The 12,965-nt window shown below is 50.1% G+C and overlaps 1 protein-coding gene across 1 annotated transcript; it reads left to right on the top strand.

Moving 5' to 3' along the window:
• Nucleotides 1-145: 145 nt before the first annotated feature.
• cct2 (chaperonin containing TCP1, subunit 2 (beta)) lies at nucleotides 146-11,819 on the top strand. The gene is made up of 16 exons (XM_035427436.1): nucleotides 146-265; nucleotides 1,585-1,659; nucleotides 2,001-2,066; nucleotides 2,522-2,633; nucleotides 3,305-3,381; nucleotides 3,689-3,801; nucleotides 4,251-4,453; nucleotides 4,803-4,903; nucleotides 5,648-5,775; nucleotides 6,090-6,193; nucleotides 6,759-6,878; nucleotides 8,604-8,732; nucleotides 9,110-9,213; nucleotides 9,501-9,600; nucleotides 10,883-11,024; nucleotides 11,163-11,819. Exons 1-16 carry the CDS (start codon nucleotides 263-265, stop codon nucleotides 11,191-11,193), a joined length of 1,608 nt encoding a protein of 535 aa, XP_035283327.1. The 5' UTR covers nucleotides 146-262; the 3' UTR covers nucleotides 11,194-11,819.
• Nucleotides 11,820-12,965: the final 1,146 nt, after the last annotated feature.

The raw sequence follows: 12,965 nt of genomic DNA on the forward strand, positions 1-12,965 counted from the left end.
GAAATTTTTAATTGGATAGGATGAGATCTTGTCATTTCTATGGCTTGGTTTCTGGCGGGTTTTTATCATAAACCGGAATATTAATCTGAGCATCTCCGGTTCCAAATTCTAAGAGCCGAAATTGATGCTGCGCCTTTAAGTGACAGGCGCGGCCCTGCTACATTACGTCACGGCCGCGGCCGCCATTCTTCTGTCCAGACAGTTGGAGTGGTTTTGCGTGTGCACGGCCTCCAGCTTAGTAGTAGCATAGACCGGCAAAATCATGGTGAGTGATGTTTTCTTCACGGGGTTTGACTACATTTTGTGAAATTTGATTTGTGTTAAGTCGATTCAAATGAAAATGGACTTGATGCAGTCGCTTTTAATATATGACACGAGTTGCTGAATACCCTGTCATGTTTCACTGAATGGAGTGTGCATCTCCGAATATGGAAGAAAGCACATGGGTCGATAACGCTAGCTAGTTATCTTAGCTCATGCTACCTGCCTTTACGTTTCCCCTTATTTCATGGCAAGCTTGACGTCAATTTCTGATATTCTAAGTTGATAGAAACGATACAATCTCAGACTTGAATTTTGGCTAAATTTATGCACTGAGAGTGAGACTTACCGTGCAGGCCTGAAGTGCGACCGGTAACGATACGAGTCGCTTTTCGGCTAGCTAGCTAGCTAGCTCGCGCGTCTTAGCTAGACCAGAGATGACAATGGAAAAGAGTTGGAGATGGCAAAATAATCTTAGACACACGAAAGTATTAGTAGCTAGCTACGTCAGTGAACTAGAGACACTTATGGGCAAGTTGGCTGTACCCAAATGTATTGAAATATCTACCTTTGAGTTGTATGTTTTGTTGGAAATAAGTAGGCCGCATGGCAGAAGCTTCTAGCGGTTTCCAAGCAGTAACGTAGGTGCAACAAGAAGACAGATTGGCTGCTTATTTAATTCGACACGAGCCCATTTGGCTAAATGTACCTAGCTAGCTAAGGCGATTAGCGAATTTTCTGTCACTGGTACATTTAAACTATTCCGTAATTGTAGAACTATAACAGTCATTTATACATTTTAACCGAATAAGGAAAGTTTAACGTTGTAATGAGTTGCGATGGCACGTAGTGTTGTGTCATCCTCAAAGTTTACGTTACCGGGGAACGGCTCGGAGAGCTAACGTTAGTTAAGCACTTCATGGTTTCTCGCAGAAATAACCGTTATAGCCACGCACTGTCATTCCTTAATTGAACGTCTATAAATGAATCAAATAGAATTTCACCCTGCCACAATTAGGCCCTGAATCTGGATTCTTGGAGTTTCCAAAAATAATTGCTAGTATTATTGGCCTGTTTCGTTAGCTTCGACTAATGAATTATAAGCAGTTCAGGAAGGTGTAGTGTTGGCCACAGGTAATGCTAGAAGCAGAAGCGTTTGGCTATGGTAACGTTATGTCCAGTTATCACGTTGTTGAGCAGGTGTGGATAAACTATAGATTGCGTTTTCCTACTCTGTGTGTTTTATGTGTGAGAGAGAAAGAGGGGTGCGTAGCTATGTCACTGATGACGGAGTTCTTCTTTAACTCTTCTCTTTATCCCCAGGCGTCTCTTTCAATGGCTCCCGTTAATATCTTCAAGCACGGTGCTGATGAGGAGAAGGCAGAGACCGCTCGCATGGTGGGTTCATTAACGTAATCGGGATTATAACAGCACAGTCAGCTTAATAAAGACAACTGCAGAGTGGTACTACATCAGAAACTCAGAACGGTCCCCTCCCTGTTGAAAACGGCAGCATGGACCAGCATACTGGTGTACTTTTTAAAATAAGGATGTGTGTTAACTGAGTAAGGGCAGGCAATGTTGCTTAATTCTACCAATATGTTGTAAGGTGCTTGTTCTTAAACCCAAATAATTTTTAAATATCTATGGTATCTGTGGATGTGTGTTAATAGCAGAGTCTCATGATGATAGCATGGAGTTTCATAATAAACTGTGTGCTGTGATTTGTGTCCGCACAGTCCTCCTTCATTGGTGCTATCGCCATTGGGGACCTTGTGAAAAGCACTCTGGGACCAAAAGGAATGGTAGGTACCTTTCAGACAGACATCAAGTTAATGATTGGTCCAGCTGTGTCACGTATGACATTGTCAGAGTCCATGGCTCCAGAACATTGGGGCTAACAAAGATGCACAGTGTCATTGATGCGAAGCACCATTCAGCTACTTGAGGACTTATGTCCCCCTGCTAAACATGAATGAGGGGGCATTTCCAAATTAGCTTACTTGAATACTATTGAGTATACAACCTGCATGCCAGTTATATTCAGATTGTATACCCAGTAGTAGGCAGGTAAACTGTTTCATGCGTGTTGGCAAGTTACAAGCCAGGTCCATGAGATGCTTCGCGTCTAAAAAACTACATGTACAGGTGTTTGCCAAGAAGGGGACGAGTGGGTGGAAAAAAACAGGGTTAATGGATTGCTGTTAACGTTGTTCTGAAACTTGCTCAAATTTATTCCGTTTTTTGTTAACACCCGCAGGACAAAATCCTATTGGGCGGTGGCAGAGAAGGCTCAGTCACAGTGACCAATGATGGAGCTACGATCCTGAAGGCCATCGGAGTGGACAATCCTGCAGCCAAAGTGTTGGTCGGTGAGTGCTCTGATTCAGCAGTGTTGCGCTGGACCTCCAGAAAGGGTTTTATTGTTAAAGTTTTGGTTTTTGACTCGCCTCTCATTGGCTGCTTATTTTAGGGGGGGGGGAGGTAAATAACAGGCCACACACTTAATGGTTAAAAGAGAATCTTAACAATTGTGTCGGAAGGCCCAAGTCAGCAGCTAAAAGGGCTAGAGCAACTGACTGAGCTAAATGCCGAGAAAACATTTGTGTTTAACGAGGCTCAAGCAGGAAGTCATTAATAATGTTTCTGAGTTTTGGAGACCACCTTGATGTTCATGACACGGTCAATCGCAGTACAACTTGCCTTATGCACTGAAGTTATCTGCCATTATCCAGAATTATCTGGCTCCGGTCAATGATAAGCTAATTCTGACTGTTATGTTTGCTTGTTACTTAGTACTGGCTTTAATGATAAGCATTTGTTACTAGTTCTAGTGATAATGAACAGAATTTGCGTTGGTATTTTGGCTAGCCTGCTTACTTCCTCGTTTCGGAGTGGACGCATTTATAAATGGAGTAGCGCTTTTGAAACTCAGCCTTCCTGTCAGTCAAGGGTACCGCGGGCGATTAGTAGCATTAACGCAACCCTTTGTTTCTAAAGATGTGATCTAGCTGTGCTAATGACGCGTCTCTGTGGCCTGCAGACATGTCCAAGGTGCAGGATGACGAAGTGGGCGATGGCACCACCTCCGTCACCGTGCTCGCCGCCGAGCTGCTGAGGGTGAGGAGACGTGCTTCATCGTCATCACCTTCATCAGTGCAGAAGGGTTTACTCTGGGCCGGCTCCATCAGTGCTGGGCTCTTCTGTGTTTTATTCCCTGTCAGGGAGAAGCAGGGCGTGTGTACAGATGCATGCATTCTACAGGGTTCTTACAAGGTCCTCAAAGTGCCTCAAATTGATAATCAGGAATTTATGCACTGGAATACCTGGAAAAGCATACCTCTTTTTCACAAAGTGCTTGAGAAGCTCTTTAAAACTGGCATCGGCAGCTTCTGTTATGATGGTTGTGCTTCCTGTCTGTTTGTAGGAGGCGGAGCTTCTCATAGCGAGGAAGATTCACCCCCAGATCATCATCGCTGGCTGGAGGAAGGCCACTCAGGCCGCCCGCGAGGCCCTCAAGGAAGCAGCAGTGGATCATGGGTAAGCGGAGAGCTGCGTAACACCCTCATCCACCAATCGCATGAGGGATTTTCCCTTTTATCCAATTTTGGAGAGGATAAAAGCAGTTGATATACATGCAACCACAAGAGGGAGTCGTTGCTCAGTTTGCTTTGTGATGATATCACAGCCAGCGGTGATAAGAACATTCTGACATGTTGTTTTTTGCGATGCGTTGATGAGGTTTCTCACAATTGAAATGACATTTGCTTAGGGACTTGTGCTTGTGTGTCAAGCTCACGGTTGGGTTGAGTTAAATAGCGTAGCGCGTATGTTATGGTCACAATCGGCTTTGAACACACAGGTGAGACGGTTGAGTGAATTTAACGCGTCTGCCGCATATACCCCCCGCCATTAAGACGCCGTGCGGCCAGTCCACTTCGCTCACGTTCCCCGTGCGCTCAGTCCGCTCACGTCCCCCCTCCCCTCAGGGACGACATGGTCAAGTTCCAGGAGGACCTGCTGAACATCGCCCGCACCACCCTGTCCTCCAAGCTGCTGACGCACCACAAGGACCACTTCTCCAGGCTGGCCGTGGAGGCCGTGCTGCGGCTCAAGGGGTCAGGGAACCTGGAGGCCATCCACGTCATCAAGAAGCTGGGCGGCAGCCTCACCGACTCCTACCTGGATGAGGGTACGAGCAGCGCCACCCTTTTTTAAGATCCAAAAACTTTCTTACCGCTCCTGCCTGCACTGTGATGGAGTTGATGCAAGTGTCCTCTTCTAATGAATACATGAGTTTAGGTACAGGTGAAATTTAGTGTCGGACGGAAGTTTATAATATTCCTCGGGCCTAGTTTCTGACACGGCAATTTAGTTTACGCACTCAAGCTTTGTGGTTGTGCCTCTGCCTCAGTCAGGTGGTTTTCTTTCTCCTGTGTCAACCCTCATCGGATCAGTGTAATAAAATGTGAATAGTCATTTTCTTTATCTTTTAATTTGGGAATGCAGATTGTCTTGACTACCATGTTCACTCGTCGTAGGTTTTCTGCTGGACAAGAAGATCGGTGTCAACCAGCCCAAGAGGCTGGAGAACGTCAACATTCTCATCGCCAACACCGGCATGGACACCGACAAGATCAAGGTGGGCCTGGGCGTCACAGGACGCGCATCAGCACCCCAGTACACACCTGCAGCTGGGTCATTACTGGGAACCTGCAGCTGGGTCATTACAGGGAACCTGCAGCTGGGTCATTACAGGGAGACTCAGCTGGGTCATTACAGGGAACATGCAGCTGGGTCATTACTGGGAGACTCAGATGGGTCATTACAGGGAACCTGCAGCTGGGTCATTACTGGGAGACTCAGCTGGGTCATTACAGGGAACATGCAGCTGGATTATTTCAGGTCTGTGCGATTTCATGCCCTGTTGGTCTGCTCTGCAAAAGTGCCCAATTACATCAGCATTTACCCGACTCTCATTCAGCCACTGTATGGGCAGAAGGTCCTCAGAGGTAGAGCTCTGCTGATCTAGCCCTTACTCTGGATCTGTGATGAGTAGAATAGCTCTGTGAGCTACACTGGAGCTACAGTGTGTGTGTCTGCTTATGCAAACAATAACAAAGCTCCCCTTTGGCATGGACCAATACAGACTGTTATATAACAGGGCACCATTGTAAAAGGAGATTGTTGCTCTCAACCGGCCTCTCCCTGTTTAAATATGTTTCTATACTTATTCCACTGCTGAGGTATCTGTGCTGTGCTATACCCTACTCACACCTAACGGTCACAGAGCCGTGTGGAGCAGTAGAATCCCAGCTGCATTGTGGGAATATTGTGAGTTAACCCGGCCCCTCTCTCTCTCTCTCTCTCTCTCCCCTCCGCTCAGGTGTTCGGGTCCCGGGTGCGAGTGGACTCCACGGCGAAGGTGGCGGAGATCGAGCAGGCCGAGAAGGAGAAGATGAAGGAGAAGGTCGAGCGAATTCTGAAGCATGGCATCAACTGCTTCATCAACAGGTAAAGCAGCGGTGGAGTGTGTGGGACAGAAATGTAATAAGTGATCTGTCACAGAAATAAAGTGTGCTGAGCAGGTTACCGTTGAGGCAATAAACTAGCTGGAATAGTAGTCCAAATGAGAGGAAGTATGGTTTGCACACTGCTATGATATTATATGGCCGATTGCCGTGTTTGTGCATGAGTGCGTGTATGCGTGCGTATGTGTGTGCATGTCTGCGTGTGTGTGTGGGTACACGCTTGTGTGTGTGTACGCGCGTGTGTCATTATGCTGTGAGGTAGCGCGCCTTTACCTCTGCACCACTCCTGCCCCACAGGCAGCTGATCTATAACTACCCCGAGCAGCTGTTTGCAGCAGCGGGAGTGATGGCCATCGAGCACGCAGACTTCGCGGGAGTGGAGCGTCTTGCTCTCGTCACAGGTACTATCTTCGCTCGATGCTTCCCCTTATTTAGGGCTGTGAATATAACATGCGGTTCATTTTTCTAATTATTACCACAGATGTTTTAATTGTTTATTCACAGTTATGACCCTCCCTATGAACCACAGGTCATATGAACATATGCTGTTAGAGTCTGTTTTACACAGGGGGCGTAGTCCTGTGAAAGCAAATTTTTTGACAAATTGATTGACAGAAATACTTGAAAGTGCACTTAATTTAAATGAAATGATTTATTTTTTTAAATCCCAGATGGTTCTATGGACCAATGACTGGTACTGAAGATGAACAGTAGAGCTTGATTTCAGTGCCATTAAGCTTTGGAGTAACGTGCCTTAGATTACATGCAAAGTTTGCCCTTCTCTGGTTTATGATTGCCCAGGAAGTGTGTCTGCACTCATAAGACTGGCTCGATGGGCTGATTGGTGTGTGAGTGTGTGAGTGTGTGAGTGTGTGAGTGTGTGAGTGTGAGAGTGCGTGTGCGTGTGCGTGAGATTGAAGCGCACGGTCACACTGACGGCTCATGCCCCTAACTCTTCTCCATCAGGGGGAGAGATCACCTCCACCTTCGACCACCCCGAGCTGGTCAAGCTGGGCCACTGCAAGCTGATCGAGGAGGTGATGATCGGAGAGGACATGCTCATACACTTCTCTGGCGTGGACATGGGTGAGCTGCCTTCCGTTTACACACACACACACACGCTCACGCTCACGCACACATATACACGCTCACACACACACACACACACACACACACATACACGCTCATACACTTCTCCGGCGTGGACATGGGTGAGCTGCCTTCCGTTTACACACACACACACACGCTCACGCACACATATACACGCTCACACACACACACACACACACACACACATACACGCTCATACACTTCTCCGACGTGGACATGGGTGAGCGGCTGCAGCTGCCTTCCGTTTACACGCACGCACGCACGCACACACACACACACACGCACACACATACACATATACACGCTCACACACACACGCACACATATACACACACACACACGCACACATACACACGCACGCACGCACACATACACGCTCACACGCACACACATACACATATACACGCTCACACACACACGCACACATATACACACACACACACGCACACATACACACACACACACGCACACATACACGCTCACACACGCACTCACACGCACACATACACGCTCACACACTCACACACACGCACACATACACGCTCACACACACACACACACACACGCACACATACACACACACACACACGCACGCATATACACTGTCTCACACACACACACGCACACATACACTCTCTCACACACACACGCTCACACACACACACTCACACACGCACACATACACGCTCACACACACACACACGCGCACACACACACAACGCACTACAGCTGTAGCAGATCTCAAAGCTGGGTAGCTAACAGCTGTCTCAATCTGCTAGCGCCGCTGCTCGTTTGATGCATTTCTTCTGTTTGTCGCACATAAATATTTCAGGAGCCCATTTGTGCCGTCACAGAAAGGCAAAAACTCATTTCCCAAAGAGCCTTTTACAGGGAGAATTTTTCTTGCCTCAGTATTCATGAGAGCGTGGATCATTAGAGACGGCTCAGGCCGAAGCAGCGTGTGTGTGACGCATCCTGGGTACTCTGTGGGAGCCCAAACCGAAGTTAGGACTGTTTGCGCTCGGTGTGTGACTATTTTTCATCCCAGCCCTGTCAGGCAGTCTGTGACCCGAGACCCTGACACAATACAAAGTGAAACATTCGTGTTTGCCAGTTTCCCTGCTTTAAAATGCTGTCAAGTTCTTTTTTTTATCGAGGGTGGTCGATCGGTCCCGTCGTAGGGAGCCATAGGAAGTTATTATATAAATGGCACCGAAGTGCAGACCCCTGAAACAGGATGTTTCCATTTTCTCTTCAAAAATAATCTGTACTCTCTTCAGCCTGTTGACGTTCCCATGTGACCTGTGTGGGGTAATAATTTACTAATGGAGTTTCTGTGGGACGGGACGGCAGCTTGTCCATTACTCAAAACTGATTAATTCATGAGGTCTCGCCCCAAGCTAAAGCTCCTCGTTGGCTAGTGTAAACCCGTTTTTTTTTTTTTCCTCCTGTGCTGATGTCACTTTATAACGTAATAACAATGATTCATGTGGTCGGTTGTTGAGTATCGACTGTTGAAGTGAAGTGTGACGGGTCTTGAGGCTCTGCAGATTTTGAGTGTGAGAGTGCAGCCGGCTCATGCAGTTTGTCTGGTAGTGCGAGATTATGGGTAGCGCTGTGATGGCAGGTAGCGCTGCCATGGCGGGCAGTGCCCTGATGGCGGTTGGCGCCCCCGCTGACCCCGCGCTCTGTGCCCCCCAGGTGAGGCCTGCACCATCATCCTGCGCGGCGCCACGCAGCAGATCCTGGACGAGGCGGAGCGCTCGCTGCACGACGCCCTCTGCGTGCTCGCCCAGACCATCAAGGAGACGCGCACCGTGTTCGGAGGGGGTGAGTGAGGAGCGCCGCGCTTGAGCCCCGCCCCCGAACCCCGCCCCCAAACCCAGCCCCCCAAACTCCGCACTCAAACCCAGCCCCTCAAACCCCGCCCCCAAAACCTGCCCTCAAACCCCGCCCTCAAACCCCACCCCCAGCCTCCTCAACTCCTCCTTCCTCACATCTGCCCTTCCCTGGCCCCTTACTCTGTTGCCCTGGCAACCTGATCCCTTGCTGTTGACCCCTGAATGCCGTTCTCACGTTGGCCCAATGGAAGCCCCCCCCCCCCCCCCCCACTTTCCCCACACGCCCCACTGTTTTCACCACAGTCTCCCCCCACACGCCCCACCACTCTCACCACGCTAACCCCCCCACCTTTGTCTCTGTCCCAGGATGCTCTGAGATGCTGATGGCCAAGGCGGTGACGGAGCTGGCCAATAGGACGCCGGGGAAAGAGGCCATGGCCATGGAGTCCTTCGCCAAAGCGCTGGCCATGGTGAGAGACCGGCTCCCTTCACAAATCCCACTACAGCCTGAGCCTCTTCTGCTCCGCCCTGTTCCTGGAGACCTACCAACCTGCAGGCTTTCACTGCACCCCTAACAAAGCGCACCTGAGACTACTGATTAGCAGCTCCATGTGATCAGTAATCCTGCTTTGTTAGGGTTGGAGTGAAAACCTTCAGGACGGTAGATCTCCAGGAGCAGGGTTGGGCAGCCCTGCATTAGAGCCTTTTGTGAGGAGCTCAGTGAACATGGCGTCACCGTCGCTCTCTGTGCTTTCAGCTGCCCACCATCATCGCGGACAACGCCGGCTACGACAGCGCCGACCTGGTGGCCCAGCTGAGGGCTGCGCACGTGGAGAACAAGATCACCTCCGGCCTGAGTGAGTACAGAGTAACCCCCCCTAACCCTAACCCCAACCCCACCCCCCTAACCCTAACCCCCCCGACATGGAGAACAAGAGCACCTCCGGCCTGAGTGAGTACAGAGTTAACCCCCCCCAACCCTAACCCCAACCCCACCCCCCCTAACCCTAACCCCCCCGACATGGAGAACAAGATCACCTCCGGCCTGAGTGAGTACAGAGTTAACCCCCCCCTAACCCTAACCCCAACCCCAACCCCAACCCCACCCCCCCTAACCCTAACCCCCCCGACATGGAGAACAAGAGCACCTCCGGCCTGAGTGAGTACAGAGTAACCCCCCCTAACCCAAACCCCACCCCAATACACACCCCCTAACCCCCCCCTGCACCTCCGGCCTGAGTGAGTGTAGAGTAACCCCCCTACCCCCCCACCCCAAACCATAACCCCCCCCGACATGGAGAACAAGAGCACCTCCGGCCTGAGTGTAAACCCCCCCCTACCGCCCCCCCCAGCACCTCCGGCCTCTGTGAGTGCACACTGCCCCCCCCCCCGCCCGTATGTTTAGCTCAGCTGTGCAGCGTGTACTCCAGGCGTAGCTGCCTGTACTCCAGGCGTAGCTGCGTGTACTCCAGGCGTAGCTGCCTGTACTCCAGGCGTAGCTGCCTGTACTCCAGGCGTAGCTGCCTGTACTCCAGGCGTAGCTGCCTGTACTCCAAGCGTAGCTGCCTGTACTCCAGGCGTAGCTGCCTGTACTCCAGGCGTAGCTGCGTGTACTCCAGGCGTAGCTGCGTGTACTCCAGGCGTAGCTGCCTGTACTGCAGGCGTAGCTGCGTGTACTCCAGGCGTAGCTGCCTGTACTCCAGGCGTAGCTGCATATACTCCAGGCGTAGCTGCCTGTACTCCAGGCGTAGCTGCCTGTACTCCAGGCGTAGCTGCATATACTCCAGGCGTAGCAGCCTGTACTCCAGGCGTAGCAGCCTGTACTCCAGGCGTAGCTGCCTGTACTCCAGGCGTAGCTGCCTGTACTCCAGGCGTAGCAGCCTGTACTCCAGGCGTAGCTGCGTGTACTCCAGGCGTAGCTGCGTGTACTCCAGGCGTAGCTGCGTGTACTCCAGGCGTAGCTGCATATACTCCAGGCGTAGCAGCCTGTACTCCAGGCGTAGCTGCGTGTACTCCAGGCGTAGCTGCATATACTCCAGGCGTAGCAGCCTGTACTCCAGGCGTAGCAGCCTGTACTCCAGGCGTAGCTGGAGAGCCGAGCAGGAGGACTCAGGTCCGTGTCTGTCGCCGCCCCCGCAGACATGAGCCAGGGCACGGTGGGCGACATGGCGGAGCTGGGCGTCACCGAGAGCTTCCAGGTGAAGAGGCAGATGCTGCTGAGCGCCGCCGAGGCCGCCGAGATGATCCTGCGCGTCGACAACATCATCAAGGCCGCGCCCAGGTAGGCCCCGCCCCCCGACTCCGCCCACCGCTCGCTCCTAACGGTCCGCCGCTCTGCCGAGCCGGTGCGGAGAGAGTCGCCATGTTTTTCCCCTCATCCTTTCCTGATCTCTTTTTTTTCTTTCTTTTTCTTTTCCAGAAAACGAGTCCCAGACCACCACCCGTGCTAGTGACTCCAGGAGAAGCTGTGTGGGGGGGACCAGGGGGGTCTGGGGGAGGGGGGCAGTCTGTATTTATCACCTCTGAGGCCAGGCCACCACCGAGCCAAGCAGGCAGTCCTTATTTACTGCCCTTCACTCCGGGGCTGCACTACTGAATAAAGTTCAATAATAAGCACTTCGCTGATTACACGTACTCAAGTAGCCATTTGTTACGTGTAATAACAGGTTTATGCCCAATAAATAAGGGTTTATAATCCAATAAACCTTTATTAATGAGCTCATTTGCTTCTTTCTTAATGTCGTTATGTTCCCATACTAGGCCAGTGCTGGTAATGACTGAAGGGAATTTGCATGAGTCCAGGAAATCCGTGTCATCTGAGGTGCAAGTCCTTTTCTTAATGTTAAGCGATGCTTGCAAGTCACCCATTACAAATGTAAATGACTGCCTGTAAGTGTTTTTTTTTTTTTTTTGTAAAGCAAAAATGCAGCCTTAATGAAGTTATTATTGAACGTTATTCTTGTCAGTGCATTGTGTGCAAGTGCCCTGGATGTTTTGTTGTAGGGGTAAATTACCGACGTTCAAGAAATAGTGTTGCTGACTTTGTTTACTGAATTAAAGACTAATAGTCACAGTCTTGGAGTGTTTGTTTATGCCCGCCGTTGCTAGGCACCAGCATGCTTGAGTCTGCTTTGATGTTCTGAGGCGTCCTGCCTGATTCATCTGCGCAAGCTTGCTGAAATGATTTTTGAAATGGGACCCTGCTCAGCATTGTGCCGAGTTTAAATTTGGGATAAAGCACCAAATGACACAGAAGCCGAAGGCCTCTTAGCTGACAATGTTTCGACACACAAGGACTGATTAAGGACTGTTAAAATATTAAATAATGTGGGTTTGTCGTGGAGGCTGGAACGTTGGCTTAATTAGGCCGGTGGTATGACAGCGTTGCAAACGAGGAGGTGTGTAACTGGTCACCTTCAAACGCAGACTGAAGACTCATCTCTTCAGGCTGCACCTCTCCCCACCCCTCCCTAGCCTATAGTTCAGCTCACTGTACCTAGTTAGGATAATATGATTATGTTAGTGTATCTGGCAGGATTGTTTTTGTCTGATTAGGTGTGATTAGATGTGATTCCAGTGCTAGTTTGTACTTGGTAGGATTCTTGCTTGCTGAACAAGCTTACTCTACAGGGTTGGAGTCCTGATCGATGTGGTCACTTCTGGCACTACGATCCTTACTTCACTCTAGTGTTTCTTTTGCACCTCTACATCATGAACCTATGCACTTGTTGTACGTTGCTCTGGATAAGAGCGTCTGCTAAATGCCTATAATGTAATGTAATGTAATGTAACAGTGTAAAGACTGCACACAGTCACCATGCCTGCAGTCCTCAGTTACTGAACTCCCCAAGCGCCATCTTTACCCTTAAAGCTTTGGGCCCTACATTCTCTAAGCCCTGTACAGTCTGTGTGCACCTCAGCCACTGTAAGCCATCTGAAGTTCCCTCCCCACCCTTCAGAGTTTTATTACAATACCCAATATGAAGGTGCCTGACTGTGTACAGGTGTCAGAAGTGTGCTTAGCCTGCCGTTTTGCAGCTTCTTGCCTCCAGAATGAAGCGCCAACGTTTAAGTCTCTCAGCTGATCTGTCTGCAGCAGGTTTGCCAGTGACGTCGGAAAGCAGGCAAAGCTCTGACTCCAGGAGGAACACGTGTAATGGTCACCTTTGTAATAATGAACACACACTGAAGAGGGGATTTTTCAACACTATATTCACTCTTG

The sequence above is a fragment of the Anguilla anguilla genome, chromosome 7 (genome assembly GCF_013347855.1).
Source record: "Anguilla anguilla isolate fAngAng1 chromosome 7, fAngAng1.pri, whole genome shotgun sequence".
NCBI classification, from domain to species: domain Eukaryota; kingdom Metazoa; phylum Chordata; class Actinopteri; order Anguilliformes; family Anguillidae; genus Anguilla; species Anguilla anguilla.

Excerpts from the sequence above, each read along its gene's own strand:
- cct2 (XM_035427436.1), top strand. Across the intron at positions 3,802-4,250 it reads GAAGCAGCAGTGGATCATGG|GGACGACATGGTCAAGTTCC; the intron begins GTAAGCGGAGAG and ends CCCTCCCCTCAG. Across the intron at positions 9,214-9,500 it reads TCGCCAAAGCGCTGGCCATG|CTGCCCACCATCATCGCGGA; the intron begins GTGAGAGACCGG and ends CTGTGCTTTCAG.